Raw genomic sequence first — 20,815 nt, forward strand, 5'->3', positions numbered from 1 at the left:
GGAAGGAGCCGCTGCACAACTAGCAGGGAACAAGCAGCCTGCTGTGCACACAGCTCTTTAAGGCTGTATTAAACAGGAGAAAATGTACTCTGGAAGATCACGACCACTGATGCAGCGCCTTCACACCAACACCAGAAATGAAGAGGCTTCTTCCCGAATATCACTCACAGACACTCGTAGAACACTCTTGCAGTGATAGACAGAGCAGAACTGTTGAATCACTCGGCTCCAAAGTGAAAAGCTGAATGTGCGTTGCACATCTCTCACATCTCTCGCTCAGGCGAGATACCAATTCGTCGGTACGTTCCGACATGACTTCGTACGTGACCGAAAAGCAACAAAGTGATATCAAATTTTGCCATTAAACTCCATTTATAAAAAAAAAAACACAGCACCTGTAATGATAGGCTATAAGGTAATAATAATAATAATAAAAACGTATCTACTTAAATGTCTCTGACATTTGAAACAAACCGAATTTCCTTTAACTAACACAACCCATTGTCTAATATATTTTCTGACCTATTCAAAAACAATTCACTCTCATGCAACATTAAAAGGTGACCAGGAACTGTCTCCTTTTTGTCTGCCAGTACAACATAATTGGCCAATTTTAGACACTTTAATAATTAACGAGTCAACAATAAGGAGCACTTTATCTCTCTAGAGAAATGACAGCTCCCAAGGAGTTTTCACTGCGACAGGGCAGACTGTCAGCCCACAGACTGTGACTCAGAATCAGTAATTACCCTGTATCAATCAAACTAATTTGGAACAAATAATGTAGAAAAGCAGCTTGTGTAAATGGGAGTTCTTCATCACCAGCTCTATAGTACATTTACTGACATGTTTGTCCTTAAATGTCCAAAAACACCTTGTGCTACTAGGACACCAATGTGGTTTAAATGGATTGCTGCTCACTGCAAGACACCTGTTAGTTGAATTAGATTCTGTTTTTAGGCTTAGCACTGTCCGTATAAAAGCCAAAATAGACACTGCCAATTATTTTTTGGAACTTTATTCTCATTGCACAAAAGGCTAAGTTGGCACGATACACAAGAGAGTATGATTGAAAATGACAACCAAATCAACATTATTCAAAAAATGACACATGTTTAACACTGAATTATCATTCAAAAAAGGGAAGACTTGAAACAAATGAAACATTGTGGGTAAATAAACCAGAGTCCCGTACATTAGAAAAAGTCAAAGCACATTTAACCACACTGTGGCACTTGGAACCATTTCACTTTGAGGCAGAACACTTAAAACAACATGTATACATGCAGTTACAATTTTAAATAAATAAAATACTGATATTACATAATGCCCTGGTGAAACAGCACAGATTTAATGACAATTATAAGACAAAAGACAAACAAAGTTTCTCTTTAGTTGCTCAAAGGCACTTAGGCAGTTAGGACTTATAGTAATAACAGATAAGAACACTAATAAGAAATAGAATCGTCATCGTATAAAAAAAATATCTTTACCTTTAGGGGAGATTAAAATTGTAAATGTAAAAAAGTAAAGCTGTATTAAGAAAGTCTCTTGAATATCATTCCCATGGATTCCATGCAGACGTTAAGTTATTAAAACTTCACAAATGAAGTTTGCCACATGCCAATGGCTCACGCAAATAAATTAAAAAGGGGGTGATGGAAAAAGGAAGAAAGGGATTGAGGTCACAAAAATTACCAATGTAGAAAACTGTCAGACTGATTCAATTTGGCCTGCATCCATCAGATTATCATGTACTGTGTCAGTGGAGGTGGTGTCACATTTGCTCAACAGCACCTCTTAAGCACACAGAAATGTTTGGAGTCTTTATGGTGTCTGTCACGTTGGAATGATGATGTACACAGGGAGCTTGTAACAGCAGACCCATGTCATATGATGTTATGAATGTTTGGTGATTGGCTGCTTCTCTTTGCCAACTGGTCATTATCATTGCCACATGACTAAATTCCTGTGCAAGTCAAAAAGCAACACTTGTTTACATTTACCCTGAGAATGAATGAAGGGTCTGACAGACCACACCGGATTATCAGACAAAGATTTTAAGGCATAACAGATGTCTATCGAGACGCACTGCTTAACACAAAGAGATATAAACAATTACACAAACAAAACACATACAAGATTAGATGCAATATCAACAGTATGATTGTGAGCTTGAGCTTTTTCACATTAATCATCCATGGCTTTTAAAACCACAATGGGTTTATTTTTTTGCATAGTTCAACTACTATTCTACATTGTACTGTTCTTTGTCATCCATTCCCAGTTAAAACATTCTCCACTATCCTTACTTTCCACCTTCCAACTTGCGCTGTCATCCTCGTTTTACACCTGCACTCTCATAATTCTCATTCTTTCTCATACAAAACAGTCTTAGATTTAACCCAAGTGGGTTCAGAGTTTGGTTTCAGGTCCTCGTGCTGTTAGAACTGGAAAAGAGCTGCGTATTCTGGCAAGCTCCATCGCACACAGATGGCCGAACACTTTATTATACCAATCAGGAGAGCGCCCCCTGTGGGACAGAAATACAAAAGATTAAAATTCACAATGACCTTTAATTAATATTAAACATAAGCATGAATAAAAATCAAAAAACACATGCAGTCATGTGCTCGAGATGTAGCAAATCATTCGTAAAACCTGTGTCTTACCGCAGATCAGCCCTGCAGTAGTGTGTGAGCCGGGACCGCCCCATTCCACATGGCTCAATAAAGATGCGTGATGTCAGAAGCACAGCCCGTAACCCTGCCTCCACCTGGACGTTCTCATGGTCCACAGAGGAGGACACAAGAACGCACACCCCCTTTGGAAGATCATTACTCCAACGTCTGCAACACAAAATACTATATTTACCAGGAGGCCCCAGGATGACTAAAAAAAAATATTTAAACGAATATTTTAAAACATTTATTTTAATATTTAAATTTTTATATTAACAATTGAAATTCTAATAAAAAAATGAAATGCTAAAAACAGAAAATTAAGAAATACCTTTCTCATTATTTTAGTATAATAAAAATAATAAAACAAAAATATGCATTTTCCCCCTCTACAATTATTTTTAATTGAAGGACATACCGTTCTTGAAACTTCTGAAACCACAAAATGAATTGTGGTTAATTCATTTAATTCAATATTCTATACACAAATCTGACAAACCACTTTGTCATAACTACAGTAGAAATACCAGAAATCTATAGAAAAATCAGAGAGCCTTTATCAGGGAGCCTTTGAATATTGTGCTGGATAACAAGGGGCTTTATATACGCACACACATAATATAAACCCACACACACTTAAACATTTCACACAAGTACCTAAAGAGTATCCACCTTATTTTTCAGGCAAGAGTGTGTGCAGCCATTTGTAAATTTAATGTGTCTGGCTTCTGGAGTCATTCTCTTCCAGTTATTTTTAGCTGTACAAAACAGCTTATTATGCTGCTTGATATTGCAAACTGGTATTGCTTGCCATATTATTTTAATGTTTTTATTATTTTAATTTTGTAGCACAAACAGTTTTACAGTTTACTGCACTTTGATATTCTTCTCGTTATTTCCCTATAGCGAATAATAAAACGCATTCACAAAAAACACCTTACTTCCGTGTTGAAAAATGAGGTGTATACAGAAAATATAGAAAACAGGAATTCTAATGAATTTTCTATCACAGTTTGGATCCTTAACGATCCTAATGGGATCCCCAAAAAATCTGCATAGAAAAAATCTTACTTATTGTTGGCAGATGCTTATTTGATCCCATTAGTGTTTTAAATAACAAGAATTGTATTAGCAAACCTGTACGAAAATAGTTTTTTGGAGCTGTGTACCTGAGCACTATGAAATTTCTCCGTGGATGTGGAGCCATGCTGTCTGTGATGTAATGGAAAACCTCGGTGTTGTTTTCTAGAGTCTCAATGACTCGACTGTGTAGAAGGTCCTCATCCCACAGGTGGCGCTCTCGCAGAACACGCTGCAGCACCACAGCAGGAGGGGCCTCTATCTCCACCGAAACACGCCATAGACGCATTGGCTGCCCGTCTCCTACCTGCAAACAACCAATCATTAAACTGTGAGGATCATGCCAAAAAAACAATGATGAATTAAAGCTGCAAGCAGCGATGAAAGGGCCCTCGCAACCGGGCTCACCGCCACCCGGTGGCCTTAGGAAAACAGTGAATAGTGGGTGACATGCATGTAAGCGAGTAAATAGAGGAAAAATATGGCAAAGTCATTTCAACGTGCCACACTTCCTGCTGCCAACAGGTGGCACTTTGACTATTACTGAATATTGCCATGTAGATGTCCTCAGGCCAGGAATCTTAGCACACGTGAAGCTTGGGGCAGATCGGACATTGTATGTCTGAGTTACAACAACTTCCTGTTTTGTGGCGTTAATCGCATACTTTAGCACTGAGCCAAGTGTTGCATGATTTAACATGTTTCTAGCATGTTTGGTACTTCATGGCATATTTAAATGTGTTTCTGGGAGTGAATTACAGTGCAAAGCATGCCATTTCCTGTTGGCAGCAGGTGGTGCTATGACTAACTGAATATTGTCATCTAGATGTCTTTAGGCCAGGACTCTTATCACACATTTGAAGTTTAGAGCAGATTGGACATTGTATGCTTGAGTTTCAACAGCTTCCTCTTTCATGGCGAAACATCAGACTTTGTCAGGCCGACACGGACACGCTGTTCAACGAAAACTCAAGATCCTTGCAATTTAACATTACTAAGATCTTAAGATTAGACTGACCAAATATGATGTTGATCTGGTTAAATCTCTATGGAGGAGATAATCACAGTGTAAAACATGACATTTCCTTTTGGCCACAGGTGGCGCTATGACTAACTGAATATTGCCATTAAAATGTCTTCGGGCCAGGACTCAGGTGAAGTTTGAGGCAGATCAGACGTTGTATGCCCGAGTTACAACAGCTTCCTGTTTCATGGCAAAACATCGAATTTTGTCAGGCCGCCACGGACACCATTTACAATTTACCATCGCAAAGATCTTAAGATTAGACTGACCAAATATGATATTAATCTTATAAAACCTCTAGGAGGAGTTTGTTAAAGTACAATATCTGGAAGTGGCAAAAAATGCAAACATTTTGCAGAGAAAATTCAAAATATCTCACTTCCTGTTGGGTTTTCAGATTTTGCACCCAGGGGCTTTTTTGTAGGTATTGGGCTGTTACATGTGTCTACCGAATTTCATACCTGTATGTGAAACACAGTGCGAAAGGCGCTTAATTGAAATTTTGAGGTGGCACTATCAAGCCATTTTGCCACACCTAATTCAGAAACCCATATCAGATGTGAATTTTCACCAATTCGGATGTGTGTGCAAAGTTTCATGAGTTCAAAAATTCCCTCAAAAATGCGATTCGTTTCGGAGAAGAATAATTGACTGAGCAATTACAATAGGGTCCTCACACCATCGGTGCTCGGGCCCTAATGAATAATGCATAATAATGCAGACGGATTTGAAAGTTCTGGAAGTGGTTCCGTGACTATTGAAAATACTGGAAAATGGAGTTGATCAGTAGAAGAGCATATCTGTGCACGTTTTACAGCAGACCGAGCCACATGAGCACATATCAATCTAAAAGAGACCATTTCAGCAGGTGATTTGATGGCAGATGGTCTAAACTCAGTTGTGCCAACAGTGTTCATGGTGCTTGGGCATCTGATATTTGCAAGTTGATCTAAGGGGAGACAGAGTGAACTGCCACATGCACTAAAATCTCATTCCCCTGAGTGTAAGCAAAGTCCCTTTCCGGCAAGTCATTTCACTTGGCAGCCATCTTTAAAACACCTACTGGGCAGCAATTTCAGTCATGCAAGTACAGCTCCTATCTCTTTGAACGGGGAAACATCAAATTCTCCAAAGCAATTCACTAAACATATGGTTAAATTACGATCATATTAGAAATCACCCTTGAAATCTGACAACTATCGTAGACTTTGTTTCTAAACACTCAAATCATGACTCAAATCATTCTGTCACACAGTATTCACTGAGGGAATTCAACTAAACACCTTCCATGTCTTGTAATGGACATTAAAGAATTCAAGACAATTTAGTGCTATAAAAAAGGGGGGTGAGTGTAATCATATGAAGTCATAGATTATATGAAAAAAAATTAATCTTGCAAGTTGCAGATGTCTTTCCTCTAGGACTCCTCTTTTAGTGCCACTCCAAAGCTGTGACTGATGAAGTACCCTGGAAAGTCTCTCCAGTCTCAGCCACTGAAGCTTGTAACCTTCATGCACAGTCACTGTGTTGAGGACAGCCTGTCGTAGGTAGATTTACAGCTGTGCCATGCTCCTTCCCATTTCTTAATCATTTCTAAATTGATTTAACCACAGTCCAATGGGTATTTAGTTACTTGGAAATGTGCTTGTATCTATCTATGCCTCATGTTTTTCCATTCCTCTTTCACAGAGTTGCTGAGAGTGCTCGATTTTCTTCACGGTCCAAGTGCTGCCACAGTAGTGACTTAGCAATAGTTGCAGAGGTGTATTTAGATAACACAACTGAAACCTGATTTTTTTTTTTTATATATATTCTTAATTATTCATCACTAAAAAAAAAAAAATCCATGCATGTTTCATTTTTGTTAAAAAATTTTTTTGAATCAAAATGTCATTTCTCAATCTTCCAGTGAAACGACAGACTTCTAATCTAATCCGGTTTCTTGGAATCGGCCTCAAGCTTGCAGTCAGATCTGTCTTTATCCAGTCAACAACCCATGGACTGACTCAAGGCACTTCAAGTGTCTTTTTCACTAATACGTTTCATTCAAGTGTATGTCACTACTTCCATTTCACTGCGACTTTAAGAGTGTGTGTATCACATTTCCGCTGCATGTGTTGTGTGTGAACCTGTCACAACATCATGTGGAGCTGTTAAAAACTATATTGGACTTGACAGCAAACCCAAAGAGCATATTAGTTAAAAGTGTTTATACAAAAGTGTCAAAGCTAAGTGTCAGTAGCCAAAAAATAAATAAATAAATTCATTTACTTAATATAATTAATTTACATAATATAATTATATTATACGTAATTCTCTCTCTCTCAAAAAAAGAAAGTTAATGAATTAAATAATTAAAATTCTGGACATAAAGCTCCAGAGAGACTCCTCTGAGAGCATGCCTGTGGCTCTACCTTTTTATAAGCCAGTTCAGTGTTGTCGGGTCCATGGGCATGATGCCAGCCTTTACTCCGCTCAGATGCCTCTCTGAGAAGACACTGAATGTTGTCTTCCAGGTATGCCCGATAATCCACAGGCTCGCCCAGGGCATTCACCCCAAGCCCGTGCAGAGGCAATGGCTGGGCATCAGCCGCCACATAAGAATTCCTAGACTGGAGCATCATTTCATGAGGGATCTGCAGAAAGATACAGTGACAGAAAGCTGAGCAGTGCAAAAATATGCTGCTCCCTGTTCGCAAAATTAATTCTTGCCACTGTTAATGCATACAAGATATACAAGAAGACTTGAAATATTTTGCCTGCAATGGACGCAGACACTGAATTATCAACAGACATTAGAAATGAAAATGTGGCTACCTGGAATAGCTTCTTGCATTCTGTGATCATGTGACTAAGGCAGTGTGTGGCAGCCATGTTCTCACTCAGGTCCTTCTGGACTGGCTTGTCTCCGCCTTTTCTGCTCATGAGCCTTTAACCAAACCGAACGTACATAAAAAGTTGACAAAAAAAACCCAAAAAACAAAACAAAACTGTTCTGTGAGAGACTTGAGGACATTTTGAATGCGGTTACTATTAGTTGTTTTGGAAAAACTGGCAGGAATATTTCATTACATTCTGTTATGATGGTTACTTTCCATCATCTTTTTTAGAATTTTAAAGGGTTAGTTCACCCAAAAATTAAAATTCTGTCATTTATTACTTACCCTCATGCCGTTCCACACCCGTAAGACCTTTGTTAATCTTCAGAACACAAATTAAGATATTTTAGTTGAAATCCGATGGCTCCGTGAGGCCTCCATAGGGAGCAACTGACACTTCCTCTCTCAAGATCCATAAAGGTACTAAAAACATATTTAAATCAGTTCATGTGAGTACAATGGTTCAATATTAATATCATAAAGCAACGAGAATATTTTTGGAGCGCCAAAAAAACTAAATAACGACTTATTTAGTGATGGCCGATTTCAAAACACTGCTTCAGGAAGCATCAGAGCATGAATGAATCAGTGTGTCGAATCATGATTCAGATCGCGTGTCAAACTGCCAATGGCTGAAATCACGTGTCTTTGGCTCTCTGAACAGCAGATTCGACACATTGATTCATCTGTGCTCTGATGCTTCCTGAAGCAGTGTTTTGAAATCGGCCATCACTAAATAAGTCGTTATTTAGTTTTTTTGGCGCTCCAAAAATATCTCGTCGCTTTATAATATTAATATTGAACCACTGTACTCACATGAACCGATTTAAATATGTTTTTAGTATCTTTATGGATCTTGAGAGAGGAAATGTCCATTGCTCCCTATGCAGGCCTCACAGAGCCATTGGATTTCAACAAAAATATCTTAATTTGTGTTCTGAAGATTAACGAAGGTCTTACGGGTGTGGAACAGCATGAGGGCAAGTAATAAATGACAGAATTTTCATTTTTGGGTGAACTAACCCTTTAAATTGCTTTTCTCGTGGGGACCTTGGCTGGTCCCCCAATGAAGGCAAAACATGACACACACACACCTTGGTGAAGCACCATCTTTCTTAGAGGCATTCAGGTGCAGTATGGAGGGTGCGAGACAGACAGCTAGACTCTCTGCAGTCATCTGGTTTTCCTGTGCAGATGCAATATCACTGAGGAAATAGAGCAACGTCTGTAGAACCTCTCTGTTCTCATCAGGCAGCAGGATCACGGCTGCCTGCACGGCCTGTAAGCGCTGCTCTTCTGGAACGACTACACAAACACACACGCACACACATGTGAGAGAGAGAGTTGTAAAGCTTACTGAAGCGTTACTGATGTGTTAAAAAAAATGAGAACTTGTGAACACTTAAAAAAAAAAAAAAAAAAAAAAAAAATGTTAGACTGTGTGTGTCACTCACACTGGTAAGCATGTAGAAAAGTGTCTGTAAGCTTGGAGGTGAGCACGGGTTCAGGCAGATCCCTAAAGTACTGTTTAATCAGGTCAGCCACATCATAAGCTGATTGGCCCTGGTAGGTCACATGATCAGGGGAATTTTCATTGAGCTGCCTGAGGGCCTGGATCCGGGATTTAACCCCTGATTTCCGGAATATTCCCACCTGTAGAGAGGAATTAGAGATAAGAAGCTGACAAAAAAAAAAGTGTGTTTGTGAGTGTGTTTGCTTGCATACAAACCTTCTCCAGACACTGACTGCGTAGATATCTCATCGCCTGCTGGATGCTCTGAGGCAGGGGCTGACCAGTTCGCTGGACGTTTACGATCGGCGGAACGCCAAACACATGTTTATCTTTGTAATCTGGAACTTTGGAACGCTTCATAAACTTCGGAACCACCCTGACCAACAGCAGAGAAAAAAATATTTTATTTAATTTGAGTCATACAATGACAACTGACCAGGGAGATGAGAACCAACATACATGAGTTCAATGAGAAAAGCACACTAGTACAAGAATCCAATTTTGTGGATGTCCACAATAAAACCTGCAAGGTCACATAATTGCAAGATAAACTCAAAATCATGGCAGCAGGCTGTAGAGAGAGAGCAAATGGAACTGCAGTAAGTATGTATAAACCCTGTGAAAATTGGATCTGTTTGCTGCCTATGACACTGACACTGATGCAGGCCTTTGACTGTGGGTGGGTGGGAATGGACGAAAGGGGAAAGATAATGCCACCTCAGTGACTGGTGCAGAATGAAATGAATCATCTTTTAGATCTGCGAGCCATGTCTGATAGACCTATAAGCTTCTCATCAGAAGTCCTTTCCTACAGCTAGAGTTTAAAAATGGACAAATGCAAAAATTATGAACCAATTTACACTTCGTTCCTGCAATGCCAAATAAAAAATGACTGAAGAACGAGAGAGAGAGAGTGAGAGAGTGAGTGTGTGTGTGTGTGTGTACACAAACAGAACTGTAATTTTAGCCCTGTTGGCAGAGGTAGATATGGAATGTAATTTTCATAAGCAATAAAAAGCCAACGGGTGAACAGATAGAGAGACAGAAAGATGCTGTCATTAACTGCATCTGTTAGAGCCGTTTTACTCAACTGATTGTGCCATTAAAAACACTTTTGGCAGAAATGAGATTTCCTGCATCAGACATAAGAGAGCATTAATGCCACAGCTGACCTGACGAGTCATAAAATGTGTCCACCATATTAATGCATTTAAACAACCGCACATTTTTTTAGAATGGGAACATGCCTTGAGGTACAATCTTGGGTGTTATTTAGAAAATTTGTGACAATATGTATGAATGAGAATATGCCATCTCACCAGTTCCAGCCATGTTTGCTGGTGTCCGTGTGTTTCTCCAGGATGGCGGTCAGTCGCAAGAGGCTGAATTTCTGCAGCAGGTTGAGCTGGGCAGCCGACTGCCTGTTGATTTCTAAAGACGCAGAAGTCACGCTCGGACGATGAGAGTTTTGGAAACTGTGCCAGCGCAACTTTCTGAGTATAGAAAGACAAGAGTGAGAAAAACAAGAACAGTAAAAGGACAAACAGATGGGTATAAAAGCAACACTTTCACTCAGTTCACTCTCTTGGATGAATGGGACACACGCAAACTTCAAAAAAATAAAAGTAACGTTATGTGACAAAAAGCCTGTACTTTATTACATTTAATTTTAATAAAATTAAATAAAAATGCATAAGAAGTCTTGTTTTCAGAACATACATTATTTAGTCTTAAGATTATAATTTAATTAAAAAAATATATATATACAGTTTATGTTTTTGCAGTGATTTAAATGGGTGTACCCCAGAGTTACACTCTAGGTCCTTTAATCTTTATCAGTGATGTGTTTGCATGAAGTGCAGTTATATTTTTAATATTTCAAAAACTATCAAATCCCAATCACAGATGAGCTGCAAGTAGGATTTCAAGGTACACATAAGCTTTCACTGTCGCCAGACTCCAGTTTAACAAAAGACAAATTGAGTGGCCTGTATCTCTCTCTCTCTCTCTCTCTCTCACTTTTTCACAGCACTAGAAACACCTTGTCTGGATAAGTGCTAACTACTCTCACAAGTGTGGACAGGCTAGAATTTCCTCCGTCTATAAAGTCTAACCATCAGATTGACTCACCTGCTGGGTCTCGTGAGTGATGCCCCCACCCCTGAGTCCCTCCTCTCTCTCATTCCTCCTTCTCCTTCTCCCTCATTCACCGAGTTTCCTGCACTATCGTAATCGCTCACTGTCGTCCCAACATCTGACATTGATTGCTCATCATAATTAAGGCTGCTGGGTAATGTCGTGTCTGCCGTGGACACAGTCTCAGCATTCGACTGGTCTTGCGGCTGAATGCCAAGCGAGCGAGACCATTCGTCGATGTTATGCTGCAGCCCGTGTACGTGCTGTAGAATGTCGTCCAGATGCTGGAAGGCTTTCTCTTTTCCAGGGTCAAAAATATCGCACGGATTGCCCGGTGTCTCTGGAACATTGTCGTAAATGCTTCCAATCGAGCCCATAGAAATTCTTCTCCTCCCAAAACCTGAGAGAAAGTCTTGTGACCCACTGCGACTAATGCTTTCATCCAATGACAGGTCTCCATCTTCTCCTGCCCAGTCACTATGTTCAGGACTTTGAGAAACAGAAACCGGACAGAGACTTTCGATTGAGAGAGACTTTGGGAAGGTTCCAGGCTTGTGGTCAAAGGGGAGGTGGACCACACGATCCTCTTTCCTCTGACTGTTGTTATGACTGGTGAACTTCGGCACTTCCCAAGTTAACTGGTAGTCCTCCAGGTAAAGGCACGCTCTGTGAGGCTTGTGCAAAGTGGCTTTCTGGCTAACGTTACTGCGGCATATCGTATGCGACCTCCATGCCTCATCTTTGGCGATTCTGAACTTATTTGTGGTTCGTCCAGGCAAACTTGCATCAGATGTGCAGTGCAGACCTGAGGGTGGCTGATGTTGAGTTACTGTTGAAATGCTCTTTGGGACTTTCTCTCTCTCACAATCTCGCTTCTTTATTGATTCTTTCCTTCGTAAAAATGATCTAGAAGGACGCTTCGTCTTCTCTCTTACGGACGGCAGGGAAGATGAGGATCCGGTGTCTTCGTTCTCATCTTGGCCGGGTGAGACACAAACTGACGATGCACCTTCACCCACCGTGATATGACCCTCTGGAGTTGTTATTTCCCGGGCACTGTCTAAGCTCAAGCTGCTAGCGCTGAGGTCAGAGGTCAGTGAGGTGACTTCTAGGAGACTGATGTCACTCAGCACACTATCGCTACTACCCGAGGGTCGTAAGGTCGAGGCCCGGTTGCCAGGGGGGACAGGGCTGGGTGATAGAGTGCGGAGACGGGACCAAGTTTTACTCTCGCGCTGAAAAGCCCAGCGGGAGCTAAGGGCACATGCATCATCCTCCTCTGAGTCCTCACTCTGCTGACGGTCACACAAACATGCACAGTTAGATAATGAAAAGCTTTTTTCCATTTTTGAAGTATTAAAAAGAAAAGTAGCCAACAAAAAGTAACAGAATTAACTCTGCTAAAAATAGCATAAAGACAAGGACATAGATACATTTTAAAAGGAAAGTTAAGTTTAAAAGATTCCATCCAGTGGAAGTCAAAATGAATGAAAACAGACAAGCAAACAGCAGTTGTCAGCAGATCATGAGATCACATAACAAAATTATAAGTGGACAGCATGTTTGTTTGTTTACCTGTTTACACTGATAATGAACCTCTAAGCTCATCGCAGCACATTTGTTAAGGGTCGTTAGCCTCCTAAAAAACACACACACAGAGAGAAAGAGAAGGGCATATTTGGGTTATTTTGGTGCAATAAACCCAAATAACTACATCTGAATTGACAATGATGAATATATATATATATATATATATATATATATATATATATATATATATATATATATATATATATATATATATATATATATATATATATATATATATATATATATATATATATATATATATATAATTAATTTTATATCATAGAGGTGCATCTCAATAAATTAAAATGTCATGGAAAAGTTCATTTATTTCAGTAATTCAATAAATTGTGGAACTCGTGTATTAAATAAATTCAATGCACACAGACTGAAGTACTTGAAGTCTTTGGCTCACATTTAACAAAAACCCACCAATTCACTATCTCAATAAATTAGAATACTTCATAAGATCAATAAAAAAAAAGAGGATATTTTAAACAGAAATGTCAGGCTTCTGAAAGGTATGTTCATTTCTATGCACTCAATACTTGGTTGGGCCTCCTTTTGCATGAATTACTGCATTAATGCGGCGTGGCATGGAGGCGATCAGCCTGTGGCACTGCTCAGGTGTAATGGAAGCCCAGGTTGCTTTGATAGCGGCCCTCAGGTCATCATGCATCATTGGGTCTGGTGTCTCTCATCTTCCTCTTGACAATACACCATAGATTCTCTATAGGGTTAAGGTCAGGCGAGTTTGCTGGCCAATCAAGCACAGTAACACCTGGGTCATTGAACCAGCTTTTGGTACCTTTGGCAGTGTGGGCAGGTGCCAAATCCTGCTGAAAACTGAAATTAGCATGTCCATAAAGCTTGTCAGCAGAAGGAAGCATGAAGTGCTCTAAAATTTCCTGGTAGATGGCTGCGTTGACTGTGGACTTCAGAAAACACAGTGGCCCTACACCAGCAGATGACATGGCAGCCCAAATCATCACTCACTGTGGAAACTTCACACTGGACTTCAAGTAACATTGTTTCTGTGCCTCTCCACTCTTCCTCCAGACTCTGGGACCTTGATTTCCAAATGAAATGCAAAATTTACTTTCATCTGAAAAGAGGACTTTGGACCACCGAGCAACAGTCCAGTTCTTTTTCTCCTTAGCCCAGGTAAGACGCTTCTGACGTTGTCGTAGAAGTGGCTTGGTACGTGGAATGTGACGGTTGTAGCCCATTTCCTGAAGACGTCTGTGTGCGGTGGCTCTTGATGCACTGACTCCAGCTTCAGTCCACTCCTTTTGAAGCTCTCCTTTTGAAGCTTTGCCTGACCATTTTCTCAAGCCTGCGGTCATTCCTTTCACTTGTACACCTTTTCCTACCACATTTTTTCCTTCCAGTCAACTTTCCAAGAATATGTTTTGGCACAGCACTCTGCAAACAGCCAGCTCTTTCAGCAATGACCCTCTGTGGCTTACCCTCATTGTAGAGGGTCTTGATGATCGTCTTCTGGACAACTGTCAAGTCCGCAGACTTCCCCATGACTGCTGTTGAGATTACTGACCTAAACCCAGTATTTATACCCTGAGAATGGTAATTTAATACTGTAGAACTTGAAAATTAAATATTCTAATAATTTGAGATACTGATTTTTTTATTTTGATGAGCAGCAAGCTGTAATCATCAAAATGAAAACAAAAAAGTCTGGAAATATTTTACTATGTCTAATAAATATAGAATATATTTAAGTTTTACTTTTTGAATTAAATATATTGTAATAGATATTGTAATTTATATTTATATTTATATTTATATATATTTATATTTATATATATAGCAAACTTTACACTTGCTTTCTATAAGCTGTTCACACCTTGAAAATTATTAAAAATAATTTAATAATTTTATTATTTAAAAAAAACATTAATTAATTGCAAAAACAAGTCATTAATTGCCATTCACTACAGACTTGCTTTCCATTCTTTGATCTCTCTATACAGATATATTATATCCATATTATAACACTGTGTTTCCACCATGTTTCACATCAGCAAGCCCCTTCCAATGTCACAACTCATGCATAATCAAGAATTCAGACTTTAGCACTTGTAAATACAACTTCGCTTGGTCATTCATGCGCTCTGAACTTCTTATTACTATATTACCGACCTCAATTGAAGGGCACATTAATATCAGGTGTAAATGGGCCAAATGTATAGTTGAGCAAGACACATAACCCCAGATCGCCTCAAGGGGACTGTCCCTTTAATTAGTATACTATTAAATAAAAGTCACATTGAATAAAAGTGTCAGCACAACAACAGCTTAAAGGGTTAGTGCACTCAAAAATAAAAATTCTGTCATTAATTCGTAAGACCTTCGTTCATCTTCGGAACACAAATTAAGATATTTTTGATAAAATCCGATGGCTCAGTGAGGCCTGCATTGCCAGCAAGATAATTAACACTTTCAATACCCAGAAAGCTACTAAAGACGTATTTAAAACAGTTCATGTGACTACAGTGATTCAACCTTAATGTTATGAAGCGACGAGAATACTTTTTGTGTACCAAAAAAAAACAACAAAATAATGAATTTATTCAACAATGTCTAGTGATGGGCGATTTCAAAACACTGCTTCATGAAGCTTCAAATCTTGTGTTTCGAATCAGTGGTTCAGAACGTGTATCAAACTCCCAAAGTAACATGATTTCAGTAAACAAGGCTTTGTTACGTTACAAGTGTTTTCAGTGGTTCACCACTGGGGGGCATGACATTGGAAGTTTGATACAAGCTCGGAACCACTGATTTAAAAAAATATTTGTAAAGTTTTGAAGCTTCATGAAGCAGCGTTTTCTCGTCACTTCATAACATTAAGGTTAAACCACTGTAGTCACATGAACTGTTTTTAATATGTCTTTAGTAGCTTTCTGGGCATCTAAAAATGTTAAATGACTTGCTGGCAATGGACGCCTGACTGATCCATCGTATTTTATAAAAAATATCTTAATTTGTGTTCCGAAGATGAACGAAGGTCTTACTGGTGTGGAACGACATGAGGATGAGTAATTAATGACAGAATTTTAATTTCTGGGTGAACAAACCCTTCCTGTTCCTGTGGTTGAAACAGTTCCAACAGTGATGCAAATGTGGACATATCAACTGTTAGCAGCAGTTTATCCAGGCTTAGAGTAGTATTTAAATTTATTTGTTATTTCTGTCAGCAATCCAAGTCACAAAGTTCAACACGTTCACTGAGTGTGTGTGTGTGTGTGTGTGTGTGTGTGTGTGTGTATTTGTCGATGTTGACCAAGTCCTGATGATACTCCCAGCTGAATTGCACTAATGCCACACTTGACAGAGTGATAAATCTATCAGCCCATGTATCTTTTCTAGGATGACTTGAACTCGACTCTGCTGCTCCCTCCATCTGCGCCCCAATCGGCTTTGATGTGGCAGTGCTTTTGTTAGAGGTAGAGAGGCATTCATCACCATGTCATTATTTGATTATCAGCATGTTTAGTGTTGATGTGAGTGGCCTTGTAAGCGTACGAGTAAGCGATGCATACACAAGTATTCAGCTCTCTTGGTAATTAGTGCACACATTGTGCTTGGTGTGATCTCATTCCGGCTCTGATGTGTGTATGTAAGAAACATGAAAATGACTTAGCTGTGAAAATTATCACAGTTGAAATGAAATTCAGTTGAGAGAAATATAGTCCAAACCAGCCAGTATAAACATCTACAAGCATAAGTGACCATCCGTTTTGAATGATGGAGTGGATTTGCACCAGTGATCAAAGTAGCTCCCCTTGAACGCGTCTAGTCGCACCATAGTGTCTGGCGCCCAGTGGCCACAGGATTTCTGCTGGACATAATGCCTTTTCTGCATGACAGAACAAAAGTAATTCTAGAAAACAAACACACAAGAGGGAGTGTGTTCGGTGTGGCATTTGAGATACAGATAATAACTGTGTGTTAGTTTGTGCACATCAGTATATTAAACTAATTACTCTTTGTGAATAATAATCAGTAGGAAGGCAATAAGGATAAAGAGCGCTAACAATAGGCTAGCAAGACACTCGTACACAAACAAACACCAACAAAGACTTTTAACTCTGTGCGTCATTAGGCATGCTTGTTAGCTTTTATTTCTTTTTCATAAGACTCATAAATCTTGCTGGCTTGCTTGTCCGTTTTTTTTTTTTTTTTTTTCTCTCTCTGAAAGATTAAGAAAACTCAAAATAGAAAAAAAAAAAATAAAAAAAAATAATTGAGAGAGATTTCAGATTTCTTTTTCTTCCTGTAGCTCAAGCATTGAGCATGGTGCAAGAAACTCCAAGTTCATAGGTTCGATTCCCAGGAAATGCATGAACTAATGCACAAACTGAATGCAATATAAATGCATCTGCTAAATGAATAAATGTAAATGTTATCTTTTTCTAAAATGGATGGTCATCTTATAAAACCGGAGGGTGGCACTCTAGACCAAAAACATCCATAGTTTGCATATATATAGGGAGGCAAAGTCTAAAGATTATAAAAAAAATATATATATATATTTGTATATATATATATTTGTTCATTCAGACTGATTTGCGAATGTGCACAAAAACAAGAGGCAGGATTTAATCACACAAATCAATCATATCTAATCATAACCAATCATAGCGCAATGGAGGCGTTGCATTCTCTCACGTAACTTTTCTCTATTCATTCTCAATTACTCCCAACAAACCCACCTCACGCTTTAGGGGGTCTGTTAAAGCTCAATGGGCTCAGGGGAGGCATGAGAGATGTGCACTCCCATTGTAATTTCACTTGTGGATGTTGCTGTTGGACAGTGTTATTTAGAAAAAAGAAAAAAAAAAGAATAATTTATAAAGGTTCTTAATGTCACATTTTGTAATATTTGTACTTTTTTATTTTTGTAACATGGATTATTTTAAATTTTTTTTTTGTGTCTCTTTTATTAGTAATCGTGCCCCGAGCCCTGTGTAATTTCAGACCCTGATCCGAACCTATCATTTAAATCACCATAATTACAATATAGCACTAAACACTAGATCACAGCTCCAATCTAAACATGTTTTCTACATTTACAGTCACTGCCACAGCAGTACAGATATTTAGTCAAAGAAAATGCTGACAAATACAATTGAAGTACCGGATGAATGAAGCTCAGCCTCATAGTGATTTCAAATAGACTGACTGATGGCATGAAACTTCACCTATGCATTTTTGATAAGGTATAACTTGGCAGTCTAGTTCACCTTAAAGCTATTTGGCAAAATGGCCACAGACTGGCATATTCACTCAGGCAGCAAGATAGACTCTGCATAGAGCAAATTCACAGAGACAGTCAGGGATCTTTAAGTGCACTAGTAACCTGCTGTGGCGCAAAGATCAACAGATGAGCTCATCATCCCACTAATGCAAGAAGGCCATCGGGTTTTCGATAGCCAGAATACGTTTACAGCAAACCAAGTGATTCTGCAAGAAGACTGATTTTTATATTGCAGTTAATAAATAACCTTGATTCCACAGAGTAACAAAAAACATCAACACACACTAGGTTATACCGATACTAAGCATGGTGCTTGCTATGTCACAGCAGAGTTTTTAAAAATAAATCAGAGAGTAAGACCTTTAAAGTTGGCATGAACCGGAATTGTGATAGTCTTTTCTTCCTCATTGTGATGGGTATCCAAGTGAAACGGCTTGAGGAATGGCTTGATTACATCCTTGAGAATTGATTGGACCGTTGGAAGTTGGGCATTGCTAACTAAATGGAAGCAGATCTAAATCCCAGTTTGAGTCAGATGTGTCTATTAGTCCTACCTTCTGCGGAGACGTACATCTTGAAGAGAACAGATGTTTGGGGGGTGTTTTTGATTAAAGATTACAAGGGCATATGAATAAAAAAAAAATTAATGATGTGCACGGATAAATCATTTATAATAGCACTGCTGAAATTGGTTTATGTACTAATATAGCATTACATACATATTTTTTAATTAGCAATACATACAAATGAATTAAACTATCACCTTTTGATAATCACAATAGGCCGTGTTGCGACTCCCCAAACGTAAAACCCTTTTAAATGATAATTAAGAATTTTGTCATACAATTTAACACTAAATATGTTCAAACTGAATTTAAGACATTTCAAGGCTTTTTAAAGGCCAGTCAAATCCCTGCACAGTAATGGCCATGACACTGACAAAATGTATACCCTTAATTCAATGCAAGTAATTTTGAAAAGCATCTGCCAAATACAGTATAACACCTTTCCCCACAATCACAACAACATGTGTTTGCAGTGTTTGATGTTCTTGTCATATTACATTTTACATTAAAGCAAGTTCACACGATTATGAAATTAATAAGAATTATGTCAGTTTCTTTTATTAGTCGCCCAAGGCTGTTTATTAGTTGAAGATATCAGTTTAGTACTGACACTAGCATTAAAGGATTAGTTCACTTTGAAATGAAAATTAGCCCAAGCTTTACTCACCCTCAAGACATCCTAGGTGTATATGACTTTCTTCTTTCTGATGAACATAATTGCAGAAATATTAATAAATATCCTGATGCATCTGAGCTTTGTAATGGCAGTGATAGGGATCAATGAGTATGAGCTGAAGAAAGTGCTTCCATCCACATCCATCCATCATAAACATACTCCACATGGCTCCAGGGGGTTAATAAAGGCCTTCTGAAGCGAAGCGATGCATTTGTGTAAAAAGATATCCATATTTAAACAAGTTATGAAGTAAAATATCTAGCTTTCGCCAGACAGCCTTGCGTATTGAAGTTACGAAGGAAGCGTCACGTCAATTACACTTTTTCCGTAAGTTGAATAGGGAAGGCATAGGACGTAGCATAAGCTTTGTGAGCTGCAAGAGTTTTACACTTTCTGCGTATGCCGAATACGGAAGACAGCTTGTGCGGAAGCTAGATATTTTTCATTTTTATTTTTTTTACACAAACGCATCGCTTCGATTCAGAAGGCCTTTATTATGGAGCACATATTTATGAAGGATGGATGTGGATGGAGGCACTTTCACTGTTTTTGCTCATACTCATTGATCCCTATCACTGCCAATATAAAGCTCGGATGCGTCAGGATATTTATTAATATTTTTGCGATTGTGTTCATCAGAAAGAAGAAAGTCATATACACCGAGGATGGCTTGAGGGTGAGTAAAGCTTGGGCTAATTTTCATTTCAAAGTGAACTAATCCTCTAAATCCAACATTTTGTACACTGTAAACTTCTGTAAATTTATTTCACTGATATAATGTTAATATACAAACATATTGAAGTACTAATGTCTGTTTTGTACCTTGTAATACACTGACAGCCACCAAAAATAGGTGGTGAAGAGAAAGTCACATGATGAATCAAAGCTCATCACAGGCAGCTTTTAAACAAGCGGAGAAGGTAAATACTAATATATAAAAGTGTCTTTCACATAATTACTAAACACCATCATGGTAACACTTGAGACCAAAGTAATGCAATTAACTAAATTGTTAATTGCATTACTTTGGTCTCAAGTGTTTTGAAATTCTAAAACATTAGATATAATATAAAAACCTAATGTATTTAACAAAAAAAAAAAAAAAAAACTTTCAATGAATATACATGTGAAGTGTCACACAGGGAATTCTGGGAATGTCAATTTACAGTTTTTCACTGTAAATTAAACAATGACGTTCCTTTTCACTTCCAAAAACTGTCAATTTAATAGCATTTTACTTTAAAATGACATGAAATGTAAGGTTAAATCTATTTCACCATATAGTAAGGTAACTTAGTGTTAAACAAAACAGGTTTTTACAATAGCATTTCTACAGTCTTTTACCGTTAAAATCATTATCGTTTTCCCTAGCTCACACAAATCCAGCTTTCTTTT

The 20,815-nt window shown here is 38.5% G+C and overlaps 1 protein-coding gene across 5 annotated transcripts in view; it reads right to left on the reverse strand.

Annotated features, from left to right (window-relative positions):
- Positions 1-1,002: 1,002 nt before the first annotated feature.
- The window catches only part of stard8 (StAR-related lipid transfer (START) domain containing 8), an 82,537-nt gene continuing 62,724 nt past the window's right edge, over positions 1,003-20,815 (reverse strand). For 4 of the 5 annotated variants that reach the window (XM_048187032.1, XM_048187029.1, XM_048187034.1 and 1 more), the window contains 11 exons: positions 12,889-12,952; positions 11,308-12,608; positions 10,497-10,670; positions 9,394-9,553; positions 9,119-9,317; positions 8,759-8,969; positions 7,603-7,714; positions 7,200-7,421; positions 3,851-4,068; positions 2,673-2,849; positions 1,003-2,533 (listed from right to left, as the gene is read on the reverse strand). In XM_048187032.1, coding sequence (XP_048042989.1) covers positions 2,416-2,533; positions 2,673-2,849; positions 3,851-4,068; positions 7,200-7,421; positions 7,603-7,714; positions 8,759-8,969; positions 9,119-9,317; positions 9,394-9,553; positions 10,497-10,670; positions 11,308-12,608; positions 12,889-12,952 — 2,956 coding nt within the window. In that variant the 3' untranslated portion in view covers positions 1,003-2,415. The remainder of the gene's footprint in view (positions 2,534-2,672; positions 2,850-3,850; positions 4,069-7,199; positions 7,422-7,602; positions 7,715-8,758; positions 8,970-9,118; positions 9,318-9,393; positions 9,554-10,496; positions 10,671-11,307; positions 12,609-12,888; positions 12,953-20,815) is intronic. The other variant, XM_048187031.1, reaches the window with a different exon arrangement.

The sequence above is a fragment of the Megalobrama amblycephala genome, linkage group LG4, assembly GCF_018812025.1.
Source record: "Megalobrama amblycephala isolate DHTTF-2021 linkage group LG4, ASM1881202v1, whole genome shotgun sequence".
Classification (NCBI taxonomy): domain Eukaryota; kingdom Metazoa; phylum Chordata; class Actinopteri; order Cypriniformes; family Xenocyprididae; genus Megalobrama; species Megalobrama amblycephala.